Source organism: Haliotis rufescens, unplaced genomic scaffold (assembly GCF_023055435.1).
Source record: "Haliotis rufescens isolate VD_foot unplaced genomic scaffold, xgHalRufe1.0.p SCAF_6, whole genome shotgun sequence".
Taxonomy (NCBI): Eukaryota; Metazoa; Mollusca; class Gastropoda; order Lepetellida; family Haliotidae; genus Haliotis; species Haliotis rufescens.
The window spans coordinates 38,733,477-38,759,755 of record NW_025964334.1 but is presented as its reverse complement, the minus strand read 5'-3'; the positions used below and the strand labels follow the sequence as shown (position 1 = coordinate 38,759,755).

The 26,279-nt window shown below is 38.2% G+C and overlaps 1 protein-coding gene across 3 annotated transcripts in view; it reads left to right on the top strand.

Annotated features, from left to right (window-relative positions):
• Positions 1–26,279, top strand: part of LOC124145818 (PHD finger protein 21A-like) — a 53,366-nt gene that overhangs the window by 15,466 nt on the left and 11,621 nt on the right. The window contains exons 4-11 of one of the 3 annotated variants that reach the window (XM_046515757.2): positions 13,034–13,282; positions 15,651–15,923; positions 17,285–17,428; positions 17,558–17,609; positions 17,813–17,889; positions 23,558–23,618; positions 24,503–24,615; positions 25,559–25,708. In XM_046515757.2, coding sequence (XP_046371713.1) covers positions 13,034–13,282; positions 15,651–15,923; positions 17,285–17,428; positions 17,558–17,609; positions 17,813–17,889; positions 23,558–23,618; positions 24,503–24,615; positions 25,559–25,708 — 1,119 coding nt within the window. Of the gene's footprint in view, positions 1–13,033; positions 13,283–15,635; positions 15,924–17,284; positions 17,429–17,557; positions 17,610–17,812; positions 17,890–23,557; positions 23,619–24,502; positions 24,616–25,558; positions 25,709–26,279 lie in introns of all 3 variants that reach the window. The other 2 variants (XM_046515758.2, XM_046515756.2) reach the window with 2 other exon arrangements.

Sequence of the window (26,279 nt, the reverse complement as noted above, 5' to 3'; positions counted from 1 at the left end):
AATGGCATTGATGTCCAAGCAGTCAACACTCTCTCTTTTTTCAGTCAGTTTCACAGAGAGTTGTAAGTGACAAAAGAATTATGTCTAATTTTAATGTTAGTGTTTTTTTAAAATCAAGAATAGCTGCCAGTATTAAACCTTACATGCTGCTTTTCAGAATCACAAGCAGGGACAGCTACTATTGAAGAGAACTAACACATGCATAATTTGACATGTTCCTACTTTTCCTGGCATGATTAATTTGTTTATGAGCGATGAGTGTGATGCCCCATGAATATCAGGAGTGACGTGATACAGCAGGGTCACGATATGTGTAGTATCATGATACAAAGGTCACAATATGTGTGTCTCGATACACATATTCACGTCAAATGATGTGTAAACTTCTCTACTATAAATATTTCAGAGCAGGTTCCAACACCATGTCCAAGGAAAACCATTTTTGAGTGTCAATTTTTAGTTGTGAACATGAGAAGCTCATTACAACACCTTTTGCATATTTGACTGACAAAAATGTTCAAGTGGGGGTCAATAAACAAGTATTAAGTATTTTATTATAGCAAGTGTATTGTCTTATATTGATACAGAACAAATTATGTACATGTATTGAATTGCCGCATGAAAACTGACAACAGCTGCGCTGATTTCAAAGTTGTTTTAGAACATTGAAATTTGTAGTGAATATTATTGCAATCGAACATCGTTGTGTGAAACTTGGATGTGTTGAATTCCTTGTTGTCTTGAACTTGTTTGAGAGACCCAAGTGTCCAACTTAGCATAAAATTCCACTGATGTTTCAAACCCTTTATAACTTGAAGATTTTTTTAGATCCCCCAAGATTTGACTGTACTTTAAAAAGGTTTTGTACTGTCTGGTGTATAGTGCACACTTGAGTATAATGCACACCTCTATTCTTGGGTAAATTAATACAAGTTTTGGGGAAAGTCTCTGTTTGCCCATTGTCAAAACTACAAAAAAACACCATTATATCATTTCACGTGAAGTAATATTTTAACTAAGTTTCTTACTATTATACTTATGATCTGTGTGTAAATTCTCTGACAGCTATGGGTTTTTTAAGGCGTCAGTAGGGGTAATCTAATCTGTCAATCAATTCACACACAATTTCACCAAAATTAATGAAAACAATGTTGAATGAAATGTTGAATAAAAGTTATAAATTGAATAGAAACAGATTAAAGATGTACACTTTTTTTGTAACAGATAGTTTAATAACAACATTACCATGCTGACTTCAGTACCGATTTGTTGACACACTATTTCCAGTGTTCCGGACCCGTGAATATCTGGGGTAGAATAGGTCTTCAGCAAACCATGATTGCTGTAAGAGGCGACTATGCTTGTCGTCAAGAGGCGACTAAAGGGATCGTGTGGTCAAACTTGCTGACTTGGTTGATGCATGTATCATATCCCAATTGCGTAGATCGATGCTCATCATATCAAGCACTCGATTGTCTGGTCCAGACTTGATTTTTTACAGACCGTCGTCATATAGCGAGAATATTGTTGATTGCGGCGTTAAACAGCAAACAAAGAAATATTGAGTCCAGTGTTCCGTGCTCACGGTATTGTCTTTGCATAAGAAAAAAATAATCGAAAGTCATTGTCTGCATGTGTTACTGGTATGTTATATGTCATATTTGGGTAATTCTTATGGAATAACAGAAAGTTCTGTATGATTTGTACAGTGTTGGAAATGAAGTATTTTTGTCTATGGGTTCATGTCATTACCATGATAGCCTTAATGTTAAAAGTTTTAGAATTCAAGGACCCAAATTTCAAGGACCCAGGTACCCCCCTTTAAAAATGCTTAAATACAAACACCTTTGTAGAAATGGAAGAGCAGGGAAGTTGTTCACAGAATGTCACACTGTTGAGATGATGGGGAGTTCCGTTGCAGACGGTGTGTAAGTACTAGTCAGATTATTGTAAGTGAATGAGTACACTATGAAGCAGTTACAGCTGTACCATGTCAGCATGAACTAATGGAATCTACTCTATCAGTACAGCTATTTCCATCATATCATGTCAGCCTGTAAATAATAGGTTAGTAAGTGAAATATTATGTGTCGTGTTTGAAGTAGATGCTGTTAATCAAATTCAAATTTCTTTATGTGCAATGAAGTGGAACTAGTTTTCCTTCCGTTGTTTCTTCAGCTCCATGCTAGTAAATTACTAAAATTAGTGGATTTCTCCAACACTGTCTTTCCGTAAACAATTGGTGTGCAATCATTCTCTTAATGAAACTCACCATTTAGTCCCACTATCTGAACATATCTTACAGTATTGAGGTCAATCAGTTTCAGATACTGCTGACATTGACAATATAAAGGGAAGTATGTTTTCTGCTGTTCATTGTTTAATACTAGGGTTGTTACGATTCACTCAAGTATTCGGTGAATCGAACCGTATCCCTTCATGAATTAAATTTGTTATTCGTAGTCACTAGAATCGAATATTTTAAAAACAATTTAAGAGAGAGTTTTTGAACTGGAAATTGTCTTTTATTTATCAAAGCAAAATATGCAAAATGGAATATATCCAAGCTATGCAGTAGTCTGTTGTGTGGGTCGTATTCACCTCATATTGTATTCGTTGCAGCCCTACTGTTTGAGCCCTTTATGTAAATAATACTGTAAGTATGGAACCCCTAAAATCAGCAGTTCCTGACAAGGCCTACAGAAGTGTCCCCATAGTACACTGTAGAAGTAGGGCTGCTGCTGCCATCAGCCCATAACACTGACTGACTGACTGACTGACTGACTGACTGACTGACTGGTATGTGGATGCTGTCCTGTACTGCTGTGGAAGTGAGGCTGTGTGGGTGACCGGACATGATGGACGATGCTTGTCGATGCTTGTCGTTGTAGGCTATTCAGATATACCATGCACATCTAAACAAGATGACCTGCTGGCTACCAAAACTCTTACTGTATCTTGTCCCTGTTACATTTGTTGATTGTGGAATAATTAGTGTTCCTGCAACTAATGTAACCCAACTCCCCTGATTGAAAGGAACATGTTACCATAGTAACTGAAGTATTCTTCCCAAGTTAATAATGTCATCCTGATTCATTCATGACATAGACTCGCTCAGAGTAGCCAGGAGGTGAGCTGCACAGCTGACTGCTCACCTTGGCTGATTGTCATATGTGTGATTGACAAAGTCGGTCATGTAATGTATATCAATACTCACGAAGTAGATAAAGGAAAAAGGCCAATGTTGACTGTGAAAGTTTGATGTTGATGATGTATTATTCATGATTACATCATGAGACAGTTGATGTTTATATGGGTTGGTGATGTCAAGGAGAGGATATCACTACCCATTGTAAAGTGTCATATTGTTACCCGATACGTTACACAGCTCTGCGGTGAGGCTGTGTTATCTTATGTGCATCAGAACAGTTATACACATTTGAGGAAGTTTTTTTTACAAAAAAAGACAAAATGTGACAGAAATGGCTGGTAGCTATAAAATGAATACAAGAATGACTAGTAGTACAAAAGTTTTATGTTCTCATTCATCAAGTTCATTCTGGAATGTTAGTGCCATTCAGAAAGGTTCCTTTTTGCACCTAAAAGAAATATATGTATACAAATTCAGAAGAAAAAGATGTTTTTTCTACGTTCTTGAAGTCTTGTACTATTGACATAGGTACCAGAATAGAGACATGAGGCAGGTGAAGTTTTTGTTCCAGTTCACAGATATGGGAATGATTTCATCACCTGGGATGATACAAAACACAGGCAGGTAGGGCTGTTGGGGCATCACAGGGTCATGTTTCTGGTAATGCTAAAGGATACAAATTTGTCAATTAGGGTGACATTAATAATTACGGTCTCCAGTAGCTTTTACATTAATCAACTTTATTTCAAATGTTTTGGTTGGGTTTTGTCAATTCTCTTTGTTGATGGAATATGTCTCCCAAAGTGTGGAGTATTCCTAGTGTTCCAAACGTTCCTGTACTGTATATGGTGACCTCGCTATCAAGATAGTTTTGTGTTGCTACAAATTGAGCTTTTACCATGTTTACAGCTATAAGGCAGTCAACAAAGTGGCTGTCAACAAAGACATCACCAGTATTACCTTGCATTGAGAGTTCAAGGATGGATCCCCATCTGGGAAGCCGCTCAACCATGACTTAGCGGACAGCAAGGATTGCCATTCATTCTCTCAGCCCTGCTGTGTGCATGCTTATAACCATGTTGATGGCTATCATGATGTAGCAGAAAGAGGGCATGTTGCTTCCATTTTCAGTTTTGAGAACTTAAGCTTTGACTCGTTTGAGACACTAACTCTTACAACACCGCTGGCCGGTACACCGCTCAAGATGTCACGAGTCCCAAAATCCAGCAGGGCCAGGCCGTACCCACATCAAAATAATACATAGTTTTATGAACCTACCTGTCATATCATTCATTCATTTATTAAATCCATTACTTTTCATAATGTCTGAATATTCTTATTTCATTTCATTTTATCACATTTCATCAATAGATTTAAAATTATTAATTATTACCCATAAGGTTATTGAAGCAATTTTTCTGGGAAACTTGCTTTGACAATGGGTCAATATCGAACGTAAATAATTTGAATAAAGTAATAAATATATTCAACAATAATATTTGTGTGATTGTGTAATATAAGTCAAATACATCTCGGCAGTTGTAACCACGATTTTTTTCAGCTCGGTTATGAACCACAATGTTTAATGCCAAAATATATACATGAGAAATCTTTGACACAGGTCCTTACCTAGCATGATGTTTACGAGGTTCCGTATTTTAAACATGGGTTTCCTGCTTAAACATTGAGAATAATACAGTGTATCGAAATACTTTGAAATCTCATGTTGCAACTACAAAATTACTACTGGTGAGGTTACTGTAGTATCATTGAGTGTTAGAGCTTTCAAACGATACCAAACATGGAACAAAACTTTTCATGTGTTATTCATAGAAATATTCGAAAACGGAGGTACTCTCCCGGTCTTTTCTCGTGTCAATGAGCAGAAAGTCACTGTTATCAAGAAATTGGTGATGGTAGATAGTATTGAACACGATCTCATTAAAATCAGATCTTAGTTCTCACTACCGCTAAAAAAAATCTGAGGAGATCCCATTAGGGGTCACGTCAGAACGACCTTACATCTGACGAATCAGATCGTCGCTTACCTGATCATGAAAGTGACGATCAGAATGTGATTTCCAATCATGCAACCTCAAAAACGTGAACACAGGGTATTCCGAAAGATATTAGCGGGCTTAACAACTGAATCCATACAATCTAGACTATCTATTAGCCAATCCAGAATGTTCTCTTGTTCAGGTTTCAAATTTTTTATCGAGAATTTGTCAAAATATGTTTCGAAACGTAGTCGCCAATTTGGAATTAGTGCCGTAAAGCATGAGAAAGTTGCCTTCTGATTGGCTAATGTCGTTAGTCATTCCATTTGTAGGTCAAAGTTCGCGCAAGGTCGGTCTGACGTGACCCGTAATGGGTTGCCCTCAGATCTTTGTTTAGCGGTAGCGAGAACTAAGATCTGATTTTAATGAGATTGTATTGAACATTTTTTTTCATCATCGTTTTCCAATTAATTAAACAATGAAAATAAAAAACAAATAGGTAAGTGGTTATTATGACATCTTACAATTGTCGAAAATGACATAATTTTTGTTTCCTTGGTGCTTAATCTGGACATAATGAATGTATTAGCTTAGATTTTTATTAAGAACAAAATTAAATTTCAAGTATGTGATAAACATAACTTTCAAATTTATAAAGAGTGGAATTAGACCTTTCAAATGTGTATGACATGTAGCATCAAAGATGTTTTGAAAGCTGATAATTTCCTTGATAAATGTAGGCTTCATCTCATCCCCACACTGTCTCTGTGAATTTGGTGTGATAGCAGTAAAGGCTTCTGGTTGACTGGTGTTGAAGGAGTTGATAATAAAAAATTGTTGATTTATTAGGTCACTGTGTCATAGTGGTGAACTCAAATAACTAGTCAAACTCCCATGTTGTATATATTTTTTTATCAAAGTTGGTAGATGAACTCACAATACATTCCGGTCTTCGTCTGACAGTGTGGGTCTCATGTTTGACATTAGCAGAAATCATGATTGATTCTGCAGATTTGGAATGAGCAAGGCCTTGGGCCAGTTCAAAATCACAATAATGTAGTTCATCATAGTCAGGTGAAAGCTCAAGCCAAGTTTTGATACTATTTCAAAATAAATTGTCATGATTGTACCTGAGGACATTATACTGGTACTAACTAGGTGTGGGACAAACAGACAGGTATTACCTGAATTGCGTTTTAAGAAAACAAATATAAAAATTCATCCTGCCTTGAGATGAACTGTCAAAAATGTTACAAATATTGTGCAGAATGGTTCCTTGTCTCTGAAACTCTGATCAGATATGCATAACATTTAGGAATTATTTAACAATAGTGTCCTATTCAGTATGTACGTGATGTAAGCTGGAAAGCATGCATAAAGCTGAACTATGTGTTTGCGTGTGAAAGACACTGGAAGTAGCAGAGCTGCTTGTTGAGGAGTAGTGCTGAAGTGAGTTCAGTGAGGAAAGTGCCTGTATACTCCCATAGCAGTATGGTGATGCATGTACTGCACGTCGGCCGGCCGTGTATTGATTACCTTGAGAAGATGGCCACACACAGGAGTAGCAAGTAGCAGCAATAGCTTCCGTAGGCCTGTCCCACTATCATGAATCACGCTGATCATTAGGCACAGACACAGCTCTCTATCTGATAGTGGCTTTGTCAGGCCAACTCAACACCGGGCTGCTCAGTGACTCCCAGCACAGATCATCATGCTTAGGTGTCACATTACTGCACTCATTAGGCATGGAAGGTGTCGTATGGGTTGCAAAAATTCACAAAGCTTTCAATAATCTAAGAATCGTTTGAAAAAACACACTTATGTGACTCTTTGTTTTTAATTTGTTCAACTTATTTGGTCCATGCATTTTAGAGACTGAAGTCATGTAGCTCCAATCTGAAGTTAAAGATTAATCTATACAAATTATTACAAATGCAACATGATCATGTACTTTCTGATATTGCAAACTGCAGAAGATGTGAAAAGTACACTATTGTTTCACCACTTGCTGGATGACATCTGGTGCATGAGGTAGGTGCTTTTCATCTAATTGTCAATATCGAGTGTAAATGACAAGACCATACTCTCACTGCACTTATGTTTTTATTTTAGTTAGCCCGAGTTAGGCAAACAATAAAAAGACTGCCAAACCAGAAATCATTTGCACATTTGCCCATCAATCATAGATATGCAGTAATATGCCATTTGAATCTTTGCATTGAGGTTGGCATTTTTTTAAATGGAAATTTGTTTTGACTATATAAATATAGATATTTATAATCCATAATTGAGCTACCGCCTCCATGGTCTAGTGGATAGAGTGTCCTCTTTGAGGGCAGAAGGTTGTGGGTTCGACCCCCGTCTGCATCATACCCAAAGACGTTGAAAGATGGTACTTGTTGTTACCCTGCCTGGTGCTTGGCATTAAGGGGCTAAAGCAAGGGCCAGTCAGAAACACAGTATCATAAATGCCATACTTAGACTCATTAAAAGTCATATTACTGGGTAATTTTCAATCAAATCATCTGTAGATTGTGAGGAAACATGTATACAGCTGATTGTTGTTTCAGCTTAGTTTACAAGAAAATATGTGGTAAACTTAATCTCTGCATTTAAAATAATGCATAGTAGAACTGGAAATACAACTCAAACGGTAAATCATCAAGTCTAGTTATGTTTTATCGCGAATTATTGATCAAGTTTGTTGTCAGCTGTTCGTTTACCTGACTTTGCTGAAGGAATATGATGTAAAAATATTCTGCTCATAATCTGATAATACTTGAATTACTCTCTCCGTGACCGTGGTCTCTGCTAAAATGAAATCCATTTAATTCCATTCAGTATTCTATGTGTACTCTTTAGTTTTGCCAGTACTCCTATTAAAATAATAAGAAGTATGTACTCAAGATGCTGGAAAAATACTTGCCAGTCTTCGAAATTGAGCATGGAAGTCATGGAGTCATCCTTGTCAGAGCCCAAATGTTGAGAGGCAGAGATTTGGGGTCCCTAGATTCAAATAGCAAATTCTTACAGACTTAAAAGGGCTTGAATTTTAAGGTCTGTCTTGAAAAGCCTTGATTATTAGTGTCAAACTTGAAAAGCCTTGAATTTTTACAAAATGACATATGCTTGCAGATAAAAGTATTAAAACACACATATGTACCAAGGATGTTTAAGTGTTTAACCTTGAAAATCCTTAAATGGCCTTGAACTTTAGTGTTCTCTATTGGTATGAACCATGCAAGGAAACACCAGTACCTTGTGACCTTTATATAGGAAATAAAGTCTCAAACACTGCAGATACCTGCAACATTATGTGGATTTGAAACTCCACCGTCAGCTTGTAATAGCTGTACATGTTAATAGTTATGTATCTGGGCTTCAGGGTTTAGCTCTCACACACTGAAAATAATTGAGGTGCATAATCAACTATCATCATCATTATCCTTTTGACCATCAGTGCACTGGACTCCTATGACAAGCATGCATTATTGGGAATCTGTTGGGGTCAGGATCTCCACAGAGTGAAACTAAAGAGACATGAATATTTAAGTTACTTTCCAAATGGCAATTTGGAGCCCCTATTGATAGCAGTCAGCATGATGAGTATTGTGACAATATCAGGAGTGTTGATGAACCTTAAGTAATAGCTAATTAGATCTGGAAATCTTACAAACATGTTTGTGTAACCAATCAGATTCACAGCACAGCCAGCCAAGCTGGTCAAATTATGACTTGCCTTGTGAAGAATAGTGTTTCAGACTCATTGGTTGTAGCATACATTGTAGGGGTATATTTATGTAATGGGGAATAAGGAGATCCTATGGCAAGGGAGGGTTTATTACCAAGTGGAAACCGATATGTAGAAATGGATCTTTTTACTACAGCTAAAGGTGCTCAAGGGATCACTGGACGTGATTGCATTTGGCAAGCTGTCACAAAAGTGATGGTTTCTGATTGGTTAAATTAGGTATGGTCATTTATGATAGTGGGGGATCAGAGGAAATCAGGTGAGGGTCACCCAACACAAAAACAGTCTCTAGGGGAGGGTCTTAAAAAATAATGCACATATTTGGGGAGGTTCATGAAAGAGTAGATAGGTTATATTAAAATATAAAGTACTTTTGCTTTCTGTCTTTTCAGGGAGGGTCAGTGAAAACATTTGCAAGGACATGGGGAGGTTCTTCCAAACTATGATGGGTGTTAGGGGAGGGTAACTGTTTTCTGTAGTGCATCCAAAACTTCTGACCCACTCACCCACCCCTGTAATACATGACCGGTCTCTAAAAGAAGGTATTTTCTCACCTGATATCAAGTAGATCAACCAATCTTATTGAAATCAGATCTTAGTTCTCACTACTGCTAAAACAAAGATCTGAGGACATCCCATTATGGGTCACATCAGAATGACCATTTATCCGACCAGACAGAGTGTTGCTTACCGGATTGGGAAAGTGACAGCATGAATGTGTTTCTAATCATGCAATCTTGAAATGGTTAACACGGGGTATTCCAAACGACAGTTGCAGTCTGTACAACTGATTCTGTCAAAATCATCGTCGATCTCTCACTTCAGTTGAATAACATTAGAAACGGAAGTGATTTTCCATAACCAGTGGAAGTACTGCCATACAATCTCGGCTATCTATCAAACATTCCAGATTTAGTTTGTTCAGTTTTTAAACTTTGAATAGAAAACTTGGTACAAAATATTTTTCAAAGCAAATTGTGGAATGGAAATCACCAGTTTGAAACTAGTGCTGTAAAGCTCAGGAATGCTTCTTTCTGATTGGGTAATGTCCAGTACTTGTTAGTCATTTCATTGGCCCAGTCAAAATTTGTGAAAGGTCGTTCTGTCTTGACCCGTAATGGGATGTCCCCAGATCTTGTTGAGTTGTAGTGAGAGCTAAGATATGATTTTGATGAAATTGGTAGATCAACACAAGTTGATTCAAGTAGCAAAACTCAGAGGCTAATTCAATACAAAAAGTTATCTTTCTTTTGTAGTCACGACACTGCTATGGATTATTTTAACCTTGCACTCAAGTCACATCCTTACAAACCAAAGAGTTAGGTATTTTGACTGTTATGTTGTGGCATTGTTAGAATGATATATATCAAAATATATTATGAAGTAAAAGGTAAATCAATTGAATTAGAGATTTGAACAATTAAGCCATAAGTTAAATGGATGTGTTAATCAACCAATTGGTTTTCAGTAAAGGACATTCCCTCAGACATATTGTTGGATCTCAGACCTGTGGAAGCCAGCATTGGATAATAAGTGTATTTCCCATAATATCTAATAATCATGCTTATGTAGTCTCTGATAAATTTGATCATTGTGACAGAATAATCATAAATAGCACCCTTGTAGTCTCCACCAACATTGCATTCACCTTTTGTGATCTAACAGACAGTGACGACAGATCACTTTTTCACCTGGAGTCTTAGACACAACAGCTCAGCTATTGTCATGTTTAGTAAGTTCACTTGAAAGAAATTTTGGTTTCGGCTTGAATCCTGTCAAACCAAGTCCCATTATACAAAGACTTATAACCTGAATTTGGATATCCTAAATTTCAATTTATGAACATGATGAATTTGGGGTTTTCGACAGACTGGCCTCTAAGAATGCCTACCGGTAAATAAATCCCCATCAAGTTTGTATTAAACATTCAAAAGTTCCTTGAATAAATGAGTTATCAGAGGTTTTTGATAAAATTTATGATGTCATATGTATTGTTGAGATAAGATACACAGTTCTAGTCAGTTTGCCTTGGTACTGTGAAAGTGCTGCTGAGATTATGTTCTGAAACAATTCCAGGCTGTATTGGTTGGTTTAATCTTATTTACATCAAGAACACTCAGTAGGAATTCTTCTTTCTTTTACCATCATCAATCTTAAAATTTGCACAAATTCCCAACAGCAGGTGCTTCTTGATGATTTGTCCTGGCTGATAGATAATTAGCTCTCTGTAACTGAAGGCATATTGTTTCTAGCATGTTGGTTGGAAGCATCAATGTGTAAGATGATATTCACCATTGTGTGGCTCAATATTATCATGAAACTGATGTGGATAATCGAGGGTCCTTCTGTCATCCTATCGTGTAAGAGTTTTCTTCCAGTTATAATATCCATCATTATGTTGTTGCCAGACATAAGCTAGGGATGGGCCTTGGTCAATTTGATGAACTGTTATTCAGAAGTCTGATATTGTGTGAGTCTCAGCCTTCTATGCGAGCTATATTGCATTGGTTTCTTCTCGAGACAATATCATAGAAGGCCATATGTCCCATAATTTTCTTCAGTGTTCCATCATGTCCATTGTGTTACATTGCATGTGTAGGATGTGGCCCATTATCCTACCACCAAGTCAGAAAGAGAAGATCTGATTGGTTCACATGACCTTGATGAAATACTAAGGAAATATATTTGATCGGAGGAATAAATCTATTTTGTCCTGCCTCAAAGAAGACAAACTTCATGTGGATTTCTGAGCGGGAGAATAAATTCCCTTTCACCCGCTTTGAAGCAAAAAGCTGCACGCCTTTTCCAAGTCAATAAAAGTCACGTGACTTCGCACAAGTTAACCTCAGCTCAGTCGAACAGCTGTTTTCTATCCAGTTTGAATTTGTTTTAATTCTATTAGAATGGCAGTTTAAAACATGTCGTAAGATAAATTTTGTTGTAGAAGTATCACGAGGAGTACATGTGGTTTTATGAATCCCTCATGAGGTTTTATGCCACTCACCTCCGGCTTGTATAAAACCTAGCGTGGGACACATAAAACCAACATGTACCCCTCGTGATGTTGCTACAACTTGTACCCCTCGTGATGTTGCTACAACCTTTCCAAGGCAAGTCAATTGTCCAAACCAAGCATTGTGTCAGTCAGTCTGTCTCTGGTCATCTACTGTCACTTGGGAATGAAAACGCTGAGTAATGTGAATGTGGAAACAAATGTTGTTTGTTTTTGTTAATTTAGGGGTTCTGGAGTCAGCTGATCAGAGTTCAAAACCTTATCTTGTTCCAGCTTTAACTGTTTAGGATGATTACTTAAACAAATGTTGATAATGGAGCTAAATTTCTTTGATACCTTTTTTGAAACTCGCATGAAATTGTAAAATTGATATGACAAGGACTGTTCTCACTTAGCAATAATGTTAGACAAAACAAATGTGTGCTTTGTTACAGACCAGTTGTATTTATCAAACACTTGTGAATGTATAAAGCAAGGTGCTAGCAGACACATACATCGATACAAACTTGGTCCTAGGTGGATGTTGGATAGTTGATGGACTTCCGCTGTATTTAGTTTGTAGACATGTGGAGTTGGATACTCTCAATATTGGTAAAAGGTTAAAGTTCAGCATATGTTCAGATGGCCAGAAGCTATGAAGTAGTCTCAGTATCTAACTAGGAATGAAGGCCGCACAGCCAGCACCTATGTCCATATTGTTGGGAAATATAATAGATATATTTTATTATAAAACAATAATAATTAAATTTGAATGAGAGTAGATGTTAAAATTGTGATAGACATGATAGAAGGATATACAAATATTTCAGTTCGACCCTTGTGATTTCAATAGTAAGGTCCTGTTAACCCTACCTTGAGATATGGCTGAATTAATGTTTACCAATGTAAACGAGGATTATGAGTGACATTGGTTTGTGAAATTGTTTATGAATATTGTTAGCCTTTGGGAAGGATGAAGAAAATGCTGGCAACAAATCTGAAACTTGTTGAAGGTTGTTTGTAAATACCTCATATTCCAGCAGGCCTGTCTGTTATGTCAAGTGCTATTACTGCCTATCAGCCTGTTGTGCATGATCAAATCTGCTATGTTGTAATATGTAATTGTTTGATTATTGCAGAAAGCTGTTGTGCAGAGTTTACGAAAGGAACTGGTTCAGAAACAGATATCCAATGTGGTACCTACGACGCAGATCGCAGTGCAAGTGTCAGTCCCAGCCACAAGTCTAGCCCCCACCCCCCCACCCCCTGTGACAGCGCTGTCCATGGGGCAACCTCCATTAGTGGCATGTACCCAGGTGCAGGCCCAGGCTGTTATCCTGCCAACTACTTTCAGTGTCACTGTGCCTGCAGCTCACTCCAAGCTACAGGTGAGTTGGTCACGTACCTTTTTCGGCTCAGCTTATCAACATTTGAGGGGAAGCATGACGGGTTATTACAGACATCCTAGCCAGTAATAGTCATCACTTTCTGTGATATAAAGTTTACAAATATATGGGTAAAGTAATGTTATTATTCGCAAAACTACTTGAAACACACACAGAAAGAAATGTTTCCGTTATGCTGAATATCAGTACAGTTTGCCACATGCCACCCCTATCTAATCACTTCATCTATGCAGATTAATAAAAAAAAACGTCTTTTAAAGAAAAGTAGACACTTAAATGAATTTTATGTGCAAGATGTGGATCAATGTTTGGCCTTTATTTTACATATTTCTTGTTTGAATATTTACGTCTTAACCCCAATAATACATGAATGGGTTTCTTAAACATGTTAAATCTTTGTTGAAAACATGGCAGAACCATAAGAATAAATGGCCAACATCCCTTGACTTCATATTGACATGGCTCCACATTGGGGTTGACATCAGATCTATAACTGCCGCCTTTATCCCATCCTTGATTCTACAGTGTTGTACAACTCATATACCATATTAATGCAAGCTGGTAACATACAAGTGTCCCTTGTTCATGTTAATTATGTGAATATACTGGTTCCTGCATTTCATCGATCCCAAATGTGCTGATCGATGCTCATTATATCAATCACTGAATTGTCTGGTCCAGGCTCGATTATTTACAGACCGCTGTCATATAGCTGGAATATTGCTGAGTGCGGCGTTAAACAAGAAACATAATAAAGTGGTTCATTATTATGTGGAATATTATAGTTTGCTGTCACGTCAGGTTCACTGCAAATGTCGGAAGCAATGACATATATCTCATAACGAAACTCCCACTACTAGGCAATGTAAATGAGCACTAGTTTTAGTGCTTCTAACTAAGTACTGTGTCATGTTCGGTCACTGTTTGATGACTTGATCTTGTCAAATAATGTTATTATTACAAGCAAACCACTGCTCACCTACATAGTGAAATGTTCAGGACAGTAACATCAGCCATGGTGAATACGTAACACTGCTCACCTACATAGTGAAATGTTCAGTACAGTAACATCAGCCATGATGAATACGTAACACTGCTCACCTACATAGTGAAATGTTCAGTACAGTAACATCAGCCATGGTGAATACGTAACACTGCTCACCTACATAGTGAAATGTTCAGTACAGTAACATCAGCCATGGTAAATACATAACACTGCTCACCTACATAGTGAAATGTCCAGTACAGTAACATCAGCCATGGTGAATACATAACACTGCTCACCTACATAGTGAAATGTTCAGTACAGTAACATCAGCCATGGTGAATACATAACACTGCTCACCTACATAGTGAAATGTCCAGTACAGTAACATCAGCCATGGTGAATACATAACACTGCTCACCTACATAGTGAAATGTCCAGTACAGTAACATCAGCCATGGTGAATACGTAACACTGCTCACCTACATAGTGAAATGTTCAGTACGGTAACATCAGCCATGGTGAATACATAACACTGCTCACCTACATAGTGAAATGTTCAGTACAGTAACATCAGCCATGGTGAATACATAACACTGCTCACCTACATAGTGAAATGTCCAGTACAGTAACATCAGCCATGGTGAATACGTAACACTGCTCACCTACATAGTGAAATGTTCAGTACGGTAACATCAGCCATGGTGAATACATAACACTGCTCACCTACATAGTGAAATGTTCAGTACAGTAACATCAGCCATGGTGAATACGTAACACTGCTCACCTACATAGTGAAATGTCCAGTACAGTAACATCAGCCATGGTGAATACATAACACTGCTCACCTACATAGTGAAATGTCCAGTACAGTAACATCAGCCATGGTGAATACGTAACACTGCTCACCTACATAGTGAAATGTTCAGTACAGTAACATCAGCCATGGTGAATACGTAACACTGCTCACCTACATAGTGAAATGTCCAGTACAGTAACATCAGCCATGGTGAATACATAACACTGCTCACCTACATAGTGAAATGTTCAGTACAGTAACATCAGCCATGGTGAATACATAACACTGCTCACCTACATAGTGAAATGTCCAGTACAGTAACATCAGCCATGGTGAATACATAACACTGCTCACCTACATAGTGAAATGTCCAGTATGAGTACAGTAACAGCAGCCATGGTGTGAGAAGTTATTGATGGAGACAGTGACATCACTTTAAAACATAGCGCTATGATGAATTGGTCCAGGGTATTCATCATAATAGAATGGAGATATAATCATTCTGGATAACCGAGGATCCTTTCGGTGGAATCTATAATATGTACCACTAGATCCTCTCCCAACAGGCATGTCAAGCCGTGGTGCTACCTGTGGCGGCCACAGCCTGTCAACCCTCCGACCTCACAGTCTGCCTCGACACCACTAAACAACAACCAGTCAACAACATCGTCAACAACATCGTCAACAACATCGCCACAACAACTCAGGTGCCAATCAAACCTGCCCTGAAGCCTCTTGCCCCGCGGGGTAGCTCCCCACCTATCAGAGTCCCACAGTACCCTGTGGTAAGCTCAGCTCCATCGAAAGCAGTCCAGGTGAGCTACAACAGAAGGGCTCAGGTATTTATCATTATCACAGTACATGGTATCAAAGCAGTTTGGTTGGTAACAACTTCTCTATGAACTTGTGTCAAAAAGAAATATGGTTAAATACAGTGGTGTGGTATTTTTGTTTTCATTCTGAGATGTTGCTCATATTTTAGTAAAGAAGTTGATATCAGTGAAATTTCTTGTTACCCTTTCTCACTCTCAAATTGAATTTCATATTGTCATGATGGTAGTTTCATGTGATCATGGGTGAAAGCTCTTGGGAATTCCTATACAGCATTGGTTACCTGTATCCAATGTTTGAATTAAGAGGTCACTTAACATACTAAAAACAGATTTGCTGATCACAATGGCTGCTTTATGGTTGAGCGAGTCATTGTACCCTGATGGACATTGCTCACACTATCAACCACTGGTTTGTCTGGTCCAGGCTTGATTACTAACCTCCGTACTGGCCACCTAAAAATGCAGTGAAGTGGCACAAGATGCCATTAAGTCTTCTGTATGGATTATAATATGTAACACTTGTAGCACATATTAGTGTTGCACCTCATCCTAGATCATTAGTCAATAATGACAACAATGATGACTGTAGCTCAAAACGTGGTATCGTTACTAAATCCTCAGTCACAACTGACTCCCCAGCCTAACTGACATTACCACGACACAATTAAACACATGTACATGACATCACAATCAATAAGAACATATATACATACTGTAACTAAGGATACTTGATCTTCTACACTATGTGATATGGAACAAACTCTCTGTTTACAAAGGGGCATAACTCTTGTAGCCCTTCTTGCATACCACTAATAATATAGTAACCTCATAACAATAGCAACAGAAATAAGTTGGATGTTTTGTTCGTGAGGACAGTATCCAGTTAGTGCCCAATTTTGATCCGCTGTGAAATGGTAAATCTGATGTTGTTATTGGAACATTTGCCATGTTTACCTGTATTTAGATTATTTATATACTGTGCTTTCCGCCACGTGCTGCATGACAATATTAATAGCCACATTGATTGTTAAGTGTCTCCACAATTGAACAACGAATACTGTCTTGAACACTTCTTGCTATCTTAGTTGAAACAATGTAAAACCTATGTTGAGATTCCGGTACTTCATGCATGTTGGCAGATAAACATGGAGATCTGGTGGTCCTATGGTCTGGTGATTGGCTGATTGTAAGTCAATATGCACATAGATTGCTATGGATGGTCATCATGCTGGGACATTCAACCACTTGTTTGCCTGGATGCAAATTAGTTTATTGCAGGCTGCCATGTTATTGCTGGAATAGTGCTGTAAGGGACGTAAAACAACAAACTAACAATGTGAAGTTGTGTGCATGCATTGATTTTCCAGGGCCAGAAACCTGTCCTAGTCAATAGCAAGAACCATATGCCTCCCCCTAATTCAGCACCACAGAGACGGGTGTCCGACTCTGATGTCACCAGAGATTCCAGGAAGTCTGTGGACAGGAAGCAGATCAAGCCAGAACAGAAGCAGGTATGGATGGGGAAAATGTTAAATAATCTTTGATATATCTCCTGAATAACTTTGCATAAGCCTTTTGGTTGGTACCTTTAGATGATTGTGCCGAGATGCCATATTGATGAAGTGTTGCTTGGCTTTCAGAAAATGGACTTCATGGCTTCTTTGGATCTAGTCACTCCTGATGCATTGAAAGGTATGGATTTACTCAATTCTTCATAGGAATGTTGAAATATTATGAGAAGGAAGACTATTTTTGTTGTCACCTAAAATGCTTTGTCAGTATCATGTTGGTCTAAGTATTGTGGACTATATGGTTTAGGTGGTTCGTTGTGCCAGGAGAAATATCGTCTTCTATGTGCATGGATACTGATGGAGTGCTCTGTTTGTCTGTTTCAGAGTTGCAGTGTAAGAGAACAGAGAGAAAACGGAGGTCTACTGCCAACCCACAATTCAGTTATAACTTTGAACCTGAGGTATTTATTACTCATCTTGTGTTATACTCACTGAATGATAAAATGTACCGGTCATGTGATTTTCTACGGACGGGAAACTTGACCTGGCCATCAGATTGGAAGTGGGGGAAGATCAGTGTCTGAAATAGATTTTACTCCCAACAGCCAGACGGGCTGATAACTCTTAAATTTGACTTGCTAATTTTGAAAGTTGCAAGCCTGCATTTGTAAATACATGCCAGAGTAAGAAACAAACAGATTTCTAAGATTTAGTTTACTGTGTGTCTTTAACATTTACAGCTTTATAAATTAATTCTTGGTTTTGAGTCACACAAGTATCATCCTGTTGGATAACGGAGAAGAATTGTCATCAATTTTCCCATGTTTGTCATGGAAGGCAACTGAATAGCTGTATTATTGTTGATACAGCATGTACATCATGGCTGTATTGTTGTTCATACAACATATACATCATGGCTGTATTGTTGTTCATACAACATGTACATCATGGCTATATTGTTGTTCATACAACATGTACATCATGGCTGTATTGTTGTTCATACAACATATACATCATGGCTGTATTGTTGTTCATACAACATATACATCATGGCTGTATTGTTGTTCATACAACATGTACATCATGGCTGTATTGTTGTTCATACAACATGTACATCATGACTGTATTGTTGTTCATACAACATGTACATCATGACTGTATTGTTGCTGATACAGCATGTACACCATGGCTGTATTGTTGTTCATACAACATGTACATCATGGCTGTATTGTTGTTCATACAACATGTACATCATGACTGTATTGTTGTTCATACAACATGTACATCATGGCTGTATTGTTGTTCATACAACTTGTACATCATGGCTGTATTGTTGCTGATACAGCATGTACATCATGGCTATATTGTTGCTGATACAGCATGTACATCATGGCTGTATTGTTGTTCATACAACATGTACTTCATGACTGTATTGTTGTTCATACAACATGTACATCATGACTGTATTGTTGTTCATACAACATGTACATCATGGCTGTATTGTTGTTCATACAACCTGTACATCATGGATGAATTGTTGCTGATACAGCATGTACGTCACGGATGTATTGTTGTTCATACAACATGTACATCATGGTTGTATTTTTGCTGATACAGCAGGTAAACCATGGCTGTATTGTTGTTCATACAACATGTACATCATGGCTATATTGTTGTTCAGACAACATGTACATCATGGCTATATTGTTGTTCATACAACATGTACACCATGGCTGTATTGTTGTTCATACAACATGTACATCATGGTTGTATTGTTGCTGATACAGCATGTAAACCATGGCTGTATTGTTGCTGATACAGCATGTACATCATGGCTGTATTGTTGTTCATACAGCATGTACATCATGGCTATATTGTTGTTCATACAACATGTACATCATGGCTGTATTGTTGTTCATACAGCATGTACATCATGGCTATATTGTTGTTCATACAACATGTACACCATGGCTGTATTGTTGTTCATACAACATGTACATCATGGTTGTATTTTTTCTGATACAGCAGGTAAACCATGGCTGCATTGTTGCTGATACAGCATGTACATCATGGCTGTATTTTTGCTGATACAGCATGTACATCATGGCTGTATTGTTGTTCATACAGCATGTACATCATGGTTGTATTGTAGCTGATACAACATGTACATCATGGCTGTATTGTTGCTGATACAGCATGTACATCATGGCTGTATTGTTGTTCATGCAACATGTACATCATGGCTATATTGTTGTTCATACAACATGTACATCATGACTGTATTGTTGTTCATACAACATGTACATCATGGCTGTATTGTTGTTCATACAACATGTACATCATGGCGATATTGTTGTTCATACAACATGTATATCATGGCTATATTGTTGTTCATACAACATGTACATCATGGCTGTATTGTTGTTCATACAGCATGTACATCATGGCTATATTGTTGTTCATACAACATGTACACCATGGCTGTATTGTTGTTCATACAACATGTACATCATGGTTGTATCTTTGCTGATACAGCATGTAAACCATGGCTGTATTGTTGCTGATACAGCATGTACATCATGGCTATATTGTTGTTCATACAACATGTACATCATGGCTGTATTGTTGTTCATACAACATGTACATCATGGCTATATTGTTGTTCATACAACATGTACATCATGACTGTATTGTTGTTAATACAGCATGTACACCATGGCTGTATTGTTGTTCATACAGCATGTACACCATCGCTGTATTGTTGTTAATACAGCATGTACATCATGTATGTATTGTTGTTAATACAGCATGTACACCATGGCTGTATTGTTGTTCATACAGCATGTACACCATGGCTGTATTGTTGTTCGTACAACCTGTACATCATGGTTGTATTTTTGCTGATACAGCATGTAAACCATGGCTGTATTGTTGCTGATACAGCATGTACATCATGGTTGTATTTTTGCTGATACAGCATGTACATCATGGCTGTATTTTTGCTGATACAGCATGTACATCATGGCTGTATTGTTGCTGATACAGCATGTACATCATGGCTGTATTGTTGTTCATACAATATGTACACAATGGCTGTATTGTTGCTGATATAGCATATACATCATGGCTGTATTGTTGTTCATACAGCATGTACACCATTGTTGTATTGTAGCTGATACAACATGTACATCATGGCTGTATTGTTGTTCATACAACATGTACATCATGGCGATATTGTTGTTCATACAACATGTATATCATGGCTATATTGTTGTTCATACAACATGTACATCATGGCTGTATTGTTGTTCATACAGCATGTACATCACGGCTATATTGTTGTTCATACAACATGTACACCATGGCTGTATTGTTGTTCATACAACATGTACATCATGGTTGTATCTTTGCTGATACAGCATGTAAACCATGGCTGTATTGTTGCTGATACAGCATGTACATCATGGCTATATTGTTGTTCATACAACATGTACATCATGGCTGTATTGTTGTTCATACAACATGTACATCATGGCTATATTGTTGTTCATACAACATGTACATCATGACTGTATTGTTGTTAATACAGCATGTACACCATGGCTGTATTGTTGTTCATACAGCATGTACACCATCGCTGTATTGTTGTTAATACAGCATGTACATCATGTATGTATTGTTGTTAATACAGCATGTACACCATGGCTGTATTGTTGTTCATACAACATGTACATCATGGCTGTATTGTTGTTAATACAGCATGTACATCATGGCTGTATTGTTGTTTATACAGCATGTACACCATGGCTGTATTGTTGTTCGTACAACCTGTACATCATGGTTGTATTTTTGCTGATACAGCATGTAAACCATGGCTGTATTGTTGCTGATACAGCATGTACATCATGGTTGTATTTTTGCTGATACAGCATGTACATCATGGCTGTATTTTTGCTGATACAGCATGTACATCATGGCTGTATTGTTGCTGATACAGCATGTACATCATGGCTGTATTGTTGTTCATACAATATGTACACAATGGCTGTATTGTTGCTGATATAGCATATACATCATGGCTGTATTGTTGTTCATACAGCATGTACACCATTGTTGTATTGTAGCTGATACAACATGTACATCATGGCTGTATTGTTGTTCATACAACATGTACATCATGGCGATATTGTTGTTCATACAACATGTATATCATGGCTATATTGTTGTTCATACAACATGTACATCATGGCTGTATTGTTGTTCATACAGCATGTACATCACGGCTATATTGTTGTTCATACAACATGTACACCATGGCTGTATTGTTGTTCATACAACATGTACATCATGGTTGTATCTTTGCTGATACAGCATGTAAACCATGGCTGTATTGTTGCTGATACAGCATGTACATCATGGCTATATTGTTGTTCATACAACATGTACATCATGGCTGTATTGTTGTTCATACAACATGTACATCATGGCTATATTGTTGTTCATACAACATGTACATCATGACTGTATTGTTGTTAATACAGCATGTACACCATGGCTGTATTGTTGTTCATACAGCATGTACACCATCGCTGTATTGTTGTTAATACAGCATGTACATCATGTATGTATTGTTGTTAATACAGCATGTACACCATGGCTGTATTGTTGTTCATACAACATGTACATCATGGCTGTATTGTTGTTAATACAGCATGTACATCATGGCTGTATTGTTGTTTATACAGCATGTACACCATGGCTGTATTGTTGTTCGTACAACCTGTACATCATGGTTGTATTTTTGCTGATACAGCATGTAAACCATGGCTGTATTGTTGCTGATACAGCATGTACATCATGGTTGTATTTTTGCTGATACAGCATGTACATCATGGCTGTATTTTTGCTGATACAGCATGTACATCATGGCTGTATTGTTGCTGATACAGCATGTACATCATGGCTGTATTGTTGTTCATACAATATGTACACAATGGCTGTATTGTTGCTGATATAGCATATACATCATGGCTGTATTGTTGTTCATACAGCATGTACACCATTGTTGTATTGTAGCTGATACAACATGTACATCATGGCTGTATTGTTGCTGATACAGCATATACATCATGGCTGTATTGTTGTTGATACAGCATGTACACCATTGTTGTATTGTAGCTGATACAACATGTACATCATGGCTGTATTGTTGCTGATACAGCATGTACACCATGGCTGTATTGTTGTTCATGCAACATGTACATCATGGCTGTATTGTTGTTCATACAACATATACATCATGGCTGTATTGTTGTTCATACAACATGTACATCATGGCTATATTGTTGTTCATACAACATGTACATCATGGCTATATTGTTGTTCATACAACATGTACATCATGGCTGTATTGTTGTTCATACAGCATGTACATCATGGCTATATTGTTGTTCATACAACATGTACATCATGGCTGTATTGTTGTTCATACAGCATGTACCCTATGGCTGTATTGTTGCTGATACAGCATGTACATCATGGCTATATTGTTGTTCATGCAACATGAACATCATGGCTATATTGTTGTTCATACAGCATGTACATCATGGCTGTATTGTTGTTCATACAGCATGTAAACCATGGCTGTATTGTTGTTCATACAACATGTACATCATGGCTATATTGTTGTTCATACAACATGTACACCATGGCTGTATTGTTGTTCATACAACATGTACATCATGGTTGTATTTTTGCTGATACAGCATTTAAACCATGGCTGTATTGTTGCTGATACAGCATGTACATCATGACTGTATTTTTGCTGATATAGCATGTACATCATGGCTGTATTGTTGCTGATACAGCATGTACATCATGGCTGTATTGTTGCTGATACAGCATGTACATCATGGCTGTCTTGTTGTTCATACAACATGTACATCATGGCTGTATTGTTGCTGATACAACCTGTACATCATGGCTGTATTGTTGCTGATACATCGTAGTTATATTATTGCTGATACAATATGTACAATATATTATTCCCCTCTCATATAACTATCTATAACTATAGTCATGTGTATATGTAAGACAGCAAGTAACTTGGTGTTTGTTTTGTGCCATCAGAGAAAGAGGGTGTCCCACTATCTGCTGAATCCACTGCCACCAGGGGTCAAGAGGCCGAGAGGTGAGTAACGCTGGATCCTGGGGAGCTGTGAATAAGTGCACACTTGTGCTCAATAACATAGAAATCCAATCTATCGACCTGTGTGAAAATGTGACACACCCTCTACTTTGTGTACCAGCATAACAACATGTTACCTCTCAAGTTTTACCTGAAACAAATATCTTGATATGATTCTGCTATAATCTACTTGAAATTGTGATAATGTTTGGAATGAGTGAGTGAGTATGGTTTTACGCCGCTTTTAGCAATATTCCAGCAATATCACAGCGGGGGACACCAGAAATGGGCTTCACACATTGTATGTTTGGAATGAAGAAACTATAAGTCCCTGTGGGGGCCCCGAATCAGAGTAGGTCCCAAGTACCTCATGCTAAGACCAGATGTTTGTTAATTGTTTAATGCCGCACTATGCAATATTCCAGCTATTTGATGCTGTCTGTAAATAATCGAGTCTGGAACCAGATAATCCAGTGATTGATGCCACGAGCATCGATCCATGTTACTGGAAATGATGACATGCATCAACCAAGTGAGTGAATCTGACAACTCGATCCCATTAGTCACCTCTTACGACAAGCATAGTCACCTCATATGGCAAGTATGGGTTGCTGAAGGCCTATTCTAATGTGGATCTTCACAGATTGTATCCTGACTGAATGCATCGTTGATGAACATCTGGTTTACCTGGGCCAGATTCAACACTTCACAGGCTGCTGTGACAACAAACCAACCTAAGATGACAGATATTTACTTATTAAGATCTGTTCAAGACCTCCATTTGTGATGTTGTCAGAGATCAAGGTTGTATCCACTACTCAGATAAATGGAGAATGTTCTTATAAGCTATAGGCCGGCAATCACGGCAATGTTCTTAAAACCCGTAGGTCGGCCTCCGAAACACGGTCCCTCCCCCAACAACAGCCGCCCCACGACGCCCGACAGTCCACACAATGGCATGCTCTACAAGAACAACATCATGCGCAATGGTTCAGGGGAGGTAAGTCTGTCAGGACAGTGCTCAAATCTTGACAGCTGTCAAAGTTTCAGTGTTTGATATACAGTGAAACCCAGGAAGTAAGATTTTCTGATGAGGTCTACATTATACAAAGGACCATCTGTTGATTTGTGAAGACAAAATATAATCCACATTTTTTCACTGGCAACGACACCGTCCAGTTTACTGTGCATATTGTTTTGGAATGATATGATAAAGATGAATTCTTGGGTAACCCTGTAAGTAATTGTTTTCACATATACAGTAAACTACGTTTATAACGAACATGCTTATAACGAACTGACAGATATAATGAACTGGTCTTTTGGCCCTGGCCATTTGCTGTATATGGGCTGTATTAAAACCTATAACGAACTAAACTTTGAGTTTGTTATAACCATAGTTCACTGTTTTTGAAACCTTTGAAGTCAAACCAGGGATAAGCTATCTCTGTCCAAGTTTAGCATATCTGAATCCTCCATTATGAACATGATGAAGGCCGTGGTGATAATTTAAACATGGTATAGTGTAATGGAGCAGTGGGATAGTGGCTATAGCGTAGGACACTTGCTTCATAGATGTGTTCGAACCTAAACTGAAACGTCACTAATTGTAATAAAGAAGGTGTTGATCGCTATATCTTACCCTTGCTTTACTAATGTGGTTGACACTATACATCATGTGTACATGGAAAATGTTGTTTACTTATCAACAACATGTTTACTTAGCATGTTTACGGTCACAGTAAAGAAATGTAGCAACTTTCTTTGTAGGTGACAAATGTTAGGCATGTTTTGTGTATGGTATTGAGGCAGGTTGGAATGAAAATATATTGACTAAGTCATTATGGCCTGAGGGGTTTTCCTTGTCCAGACTAAATCATGATGCAAAATTCAGGAGGATGCAGTTTCGTCATGTAACATAATTCCAACTGTTTGTCTACCAGGCTGAAGTGCATGATGACTTCTGTGCTGTTTGTGGGAAGGAAGGAGAGTTGCTGTTATGTAGCTCCTGTAGAATGGTGTATCATCTGGACTGTCTGAACCCACCCCTCACAACTGTACCCCTGGGTCCCTGGAGTTGTCCCAAGTGTCAGGTGAGTGAAGAATGGTATATCACCTGGACTGTGTGAACCCATCCCTCACAAATGTACCCAAGGGTTCCTGGAGTTGTCCCAAGTGTCAGGTGAGTGAAGAATGGTGTATCACCTGGACTGTCTGAACCCACCCCTCACAACTGTACCCAAGGGTTCCTGGAGTTGTCCCAAGTGTCAGGTGAGTGAAGAATGGTGTATCACCTGGACTGTCTAAACCCACCCCTCACAAATGTACCCAAGGGTTCCTGGAGTTGTCCCAAGTGTCAGGTGAGTGAAGAATGGTGTATCACCTGGACTGTCTGAACCCACCCCTCACAAATGTACCCCTGGGTTCCTGGAGTTGTCCCAAGTGTCAGGTGTGTGTAGAATGGTGTATCACCTGGACTGTCTGAACCCACCCCTCACAAATGTACCCAAGGGTTCCTGGAGTTGTCCCAAGTGTCAGGTGAGTGAAGAATGGTGTATCACCTGGACTGTCTGAACCCACCCCTCACAAATGTACCCCTGGGTTCCTGGAGTTGTCCCAAGTGTCAGGTGTGTGTAGAATGGTGTATCACCTGGACTGTCTGAA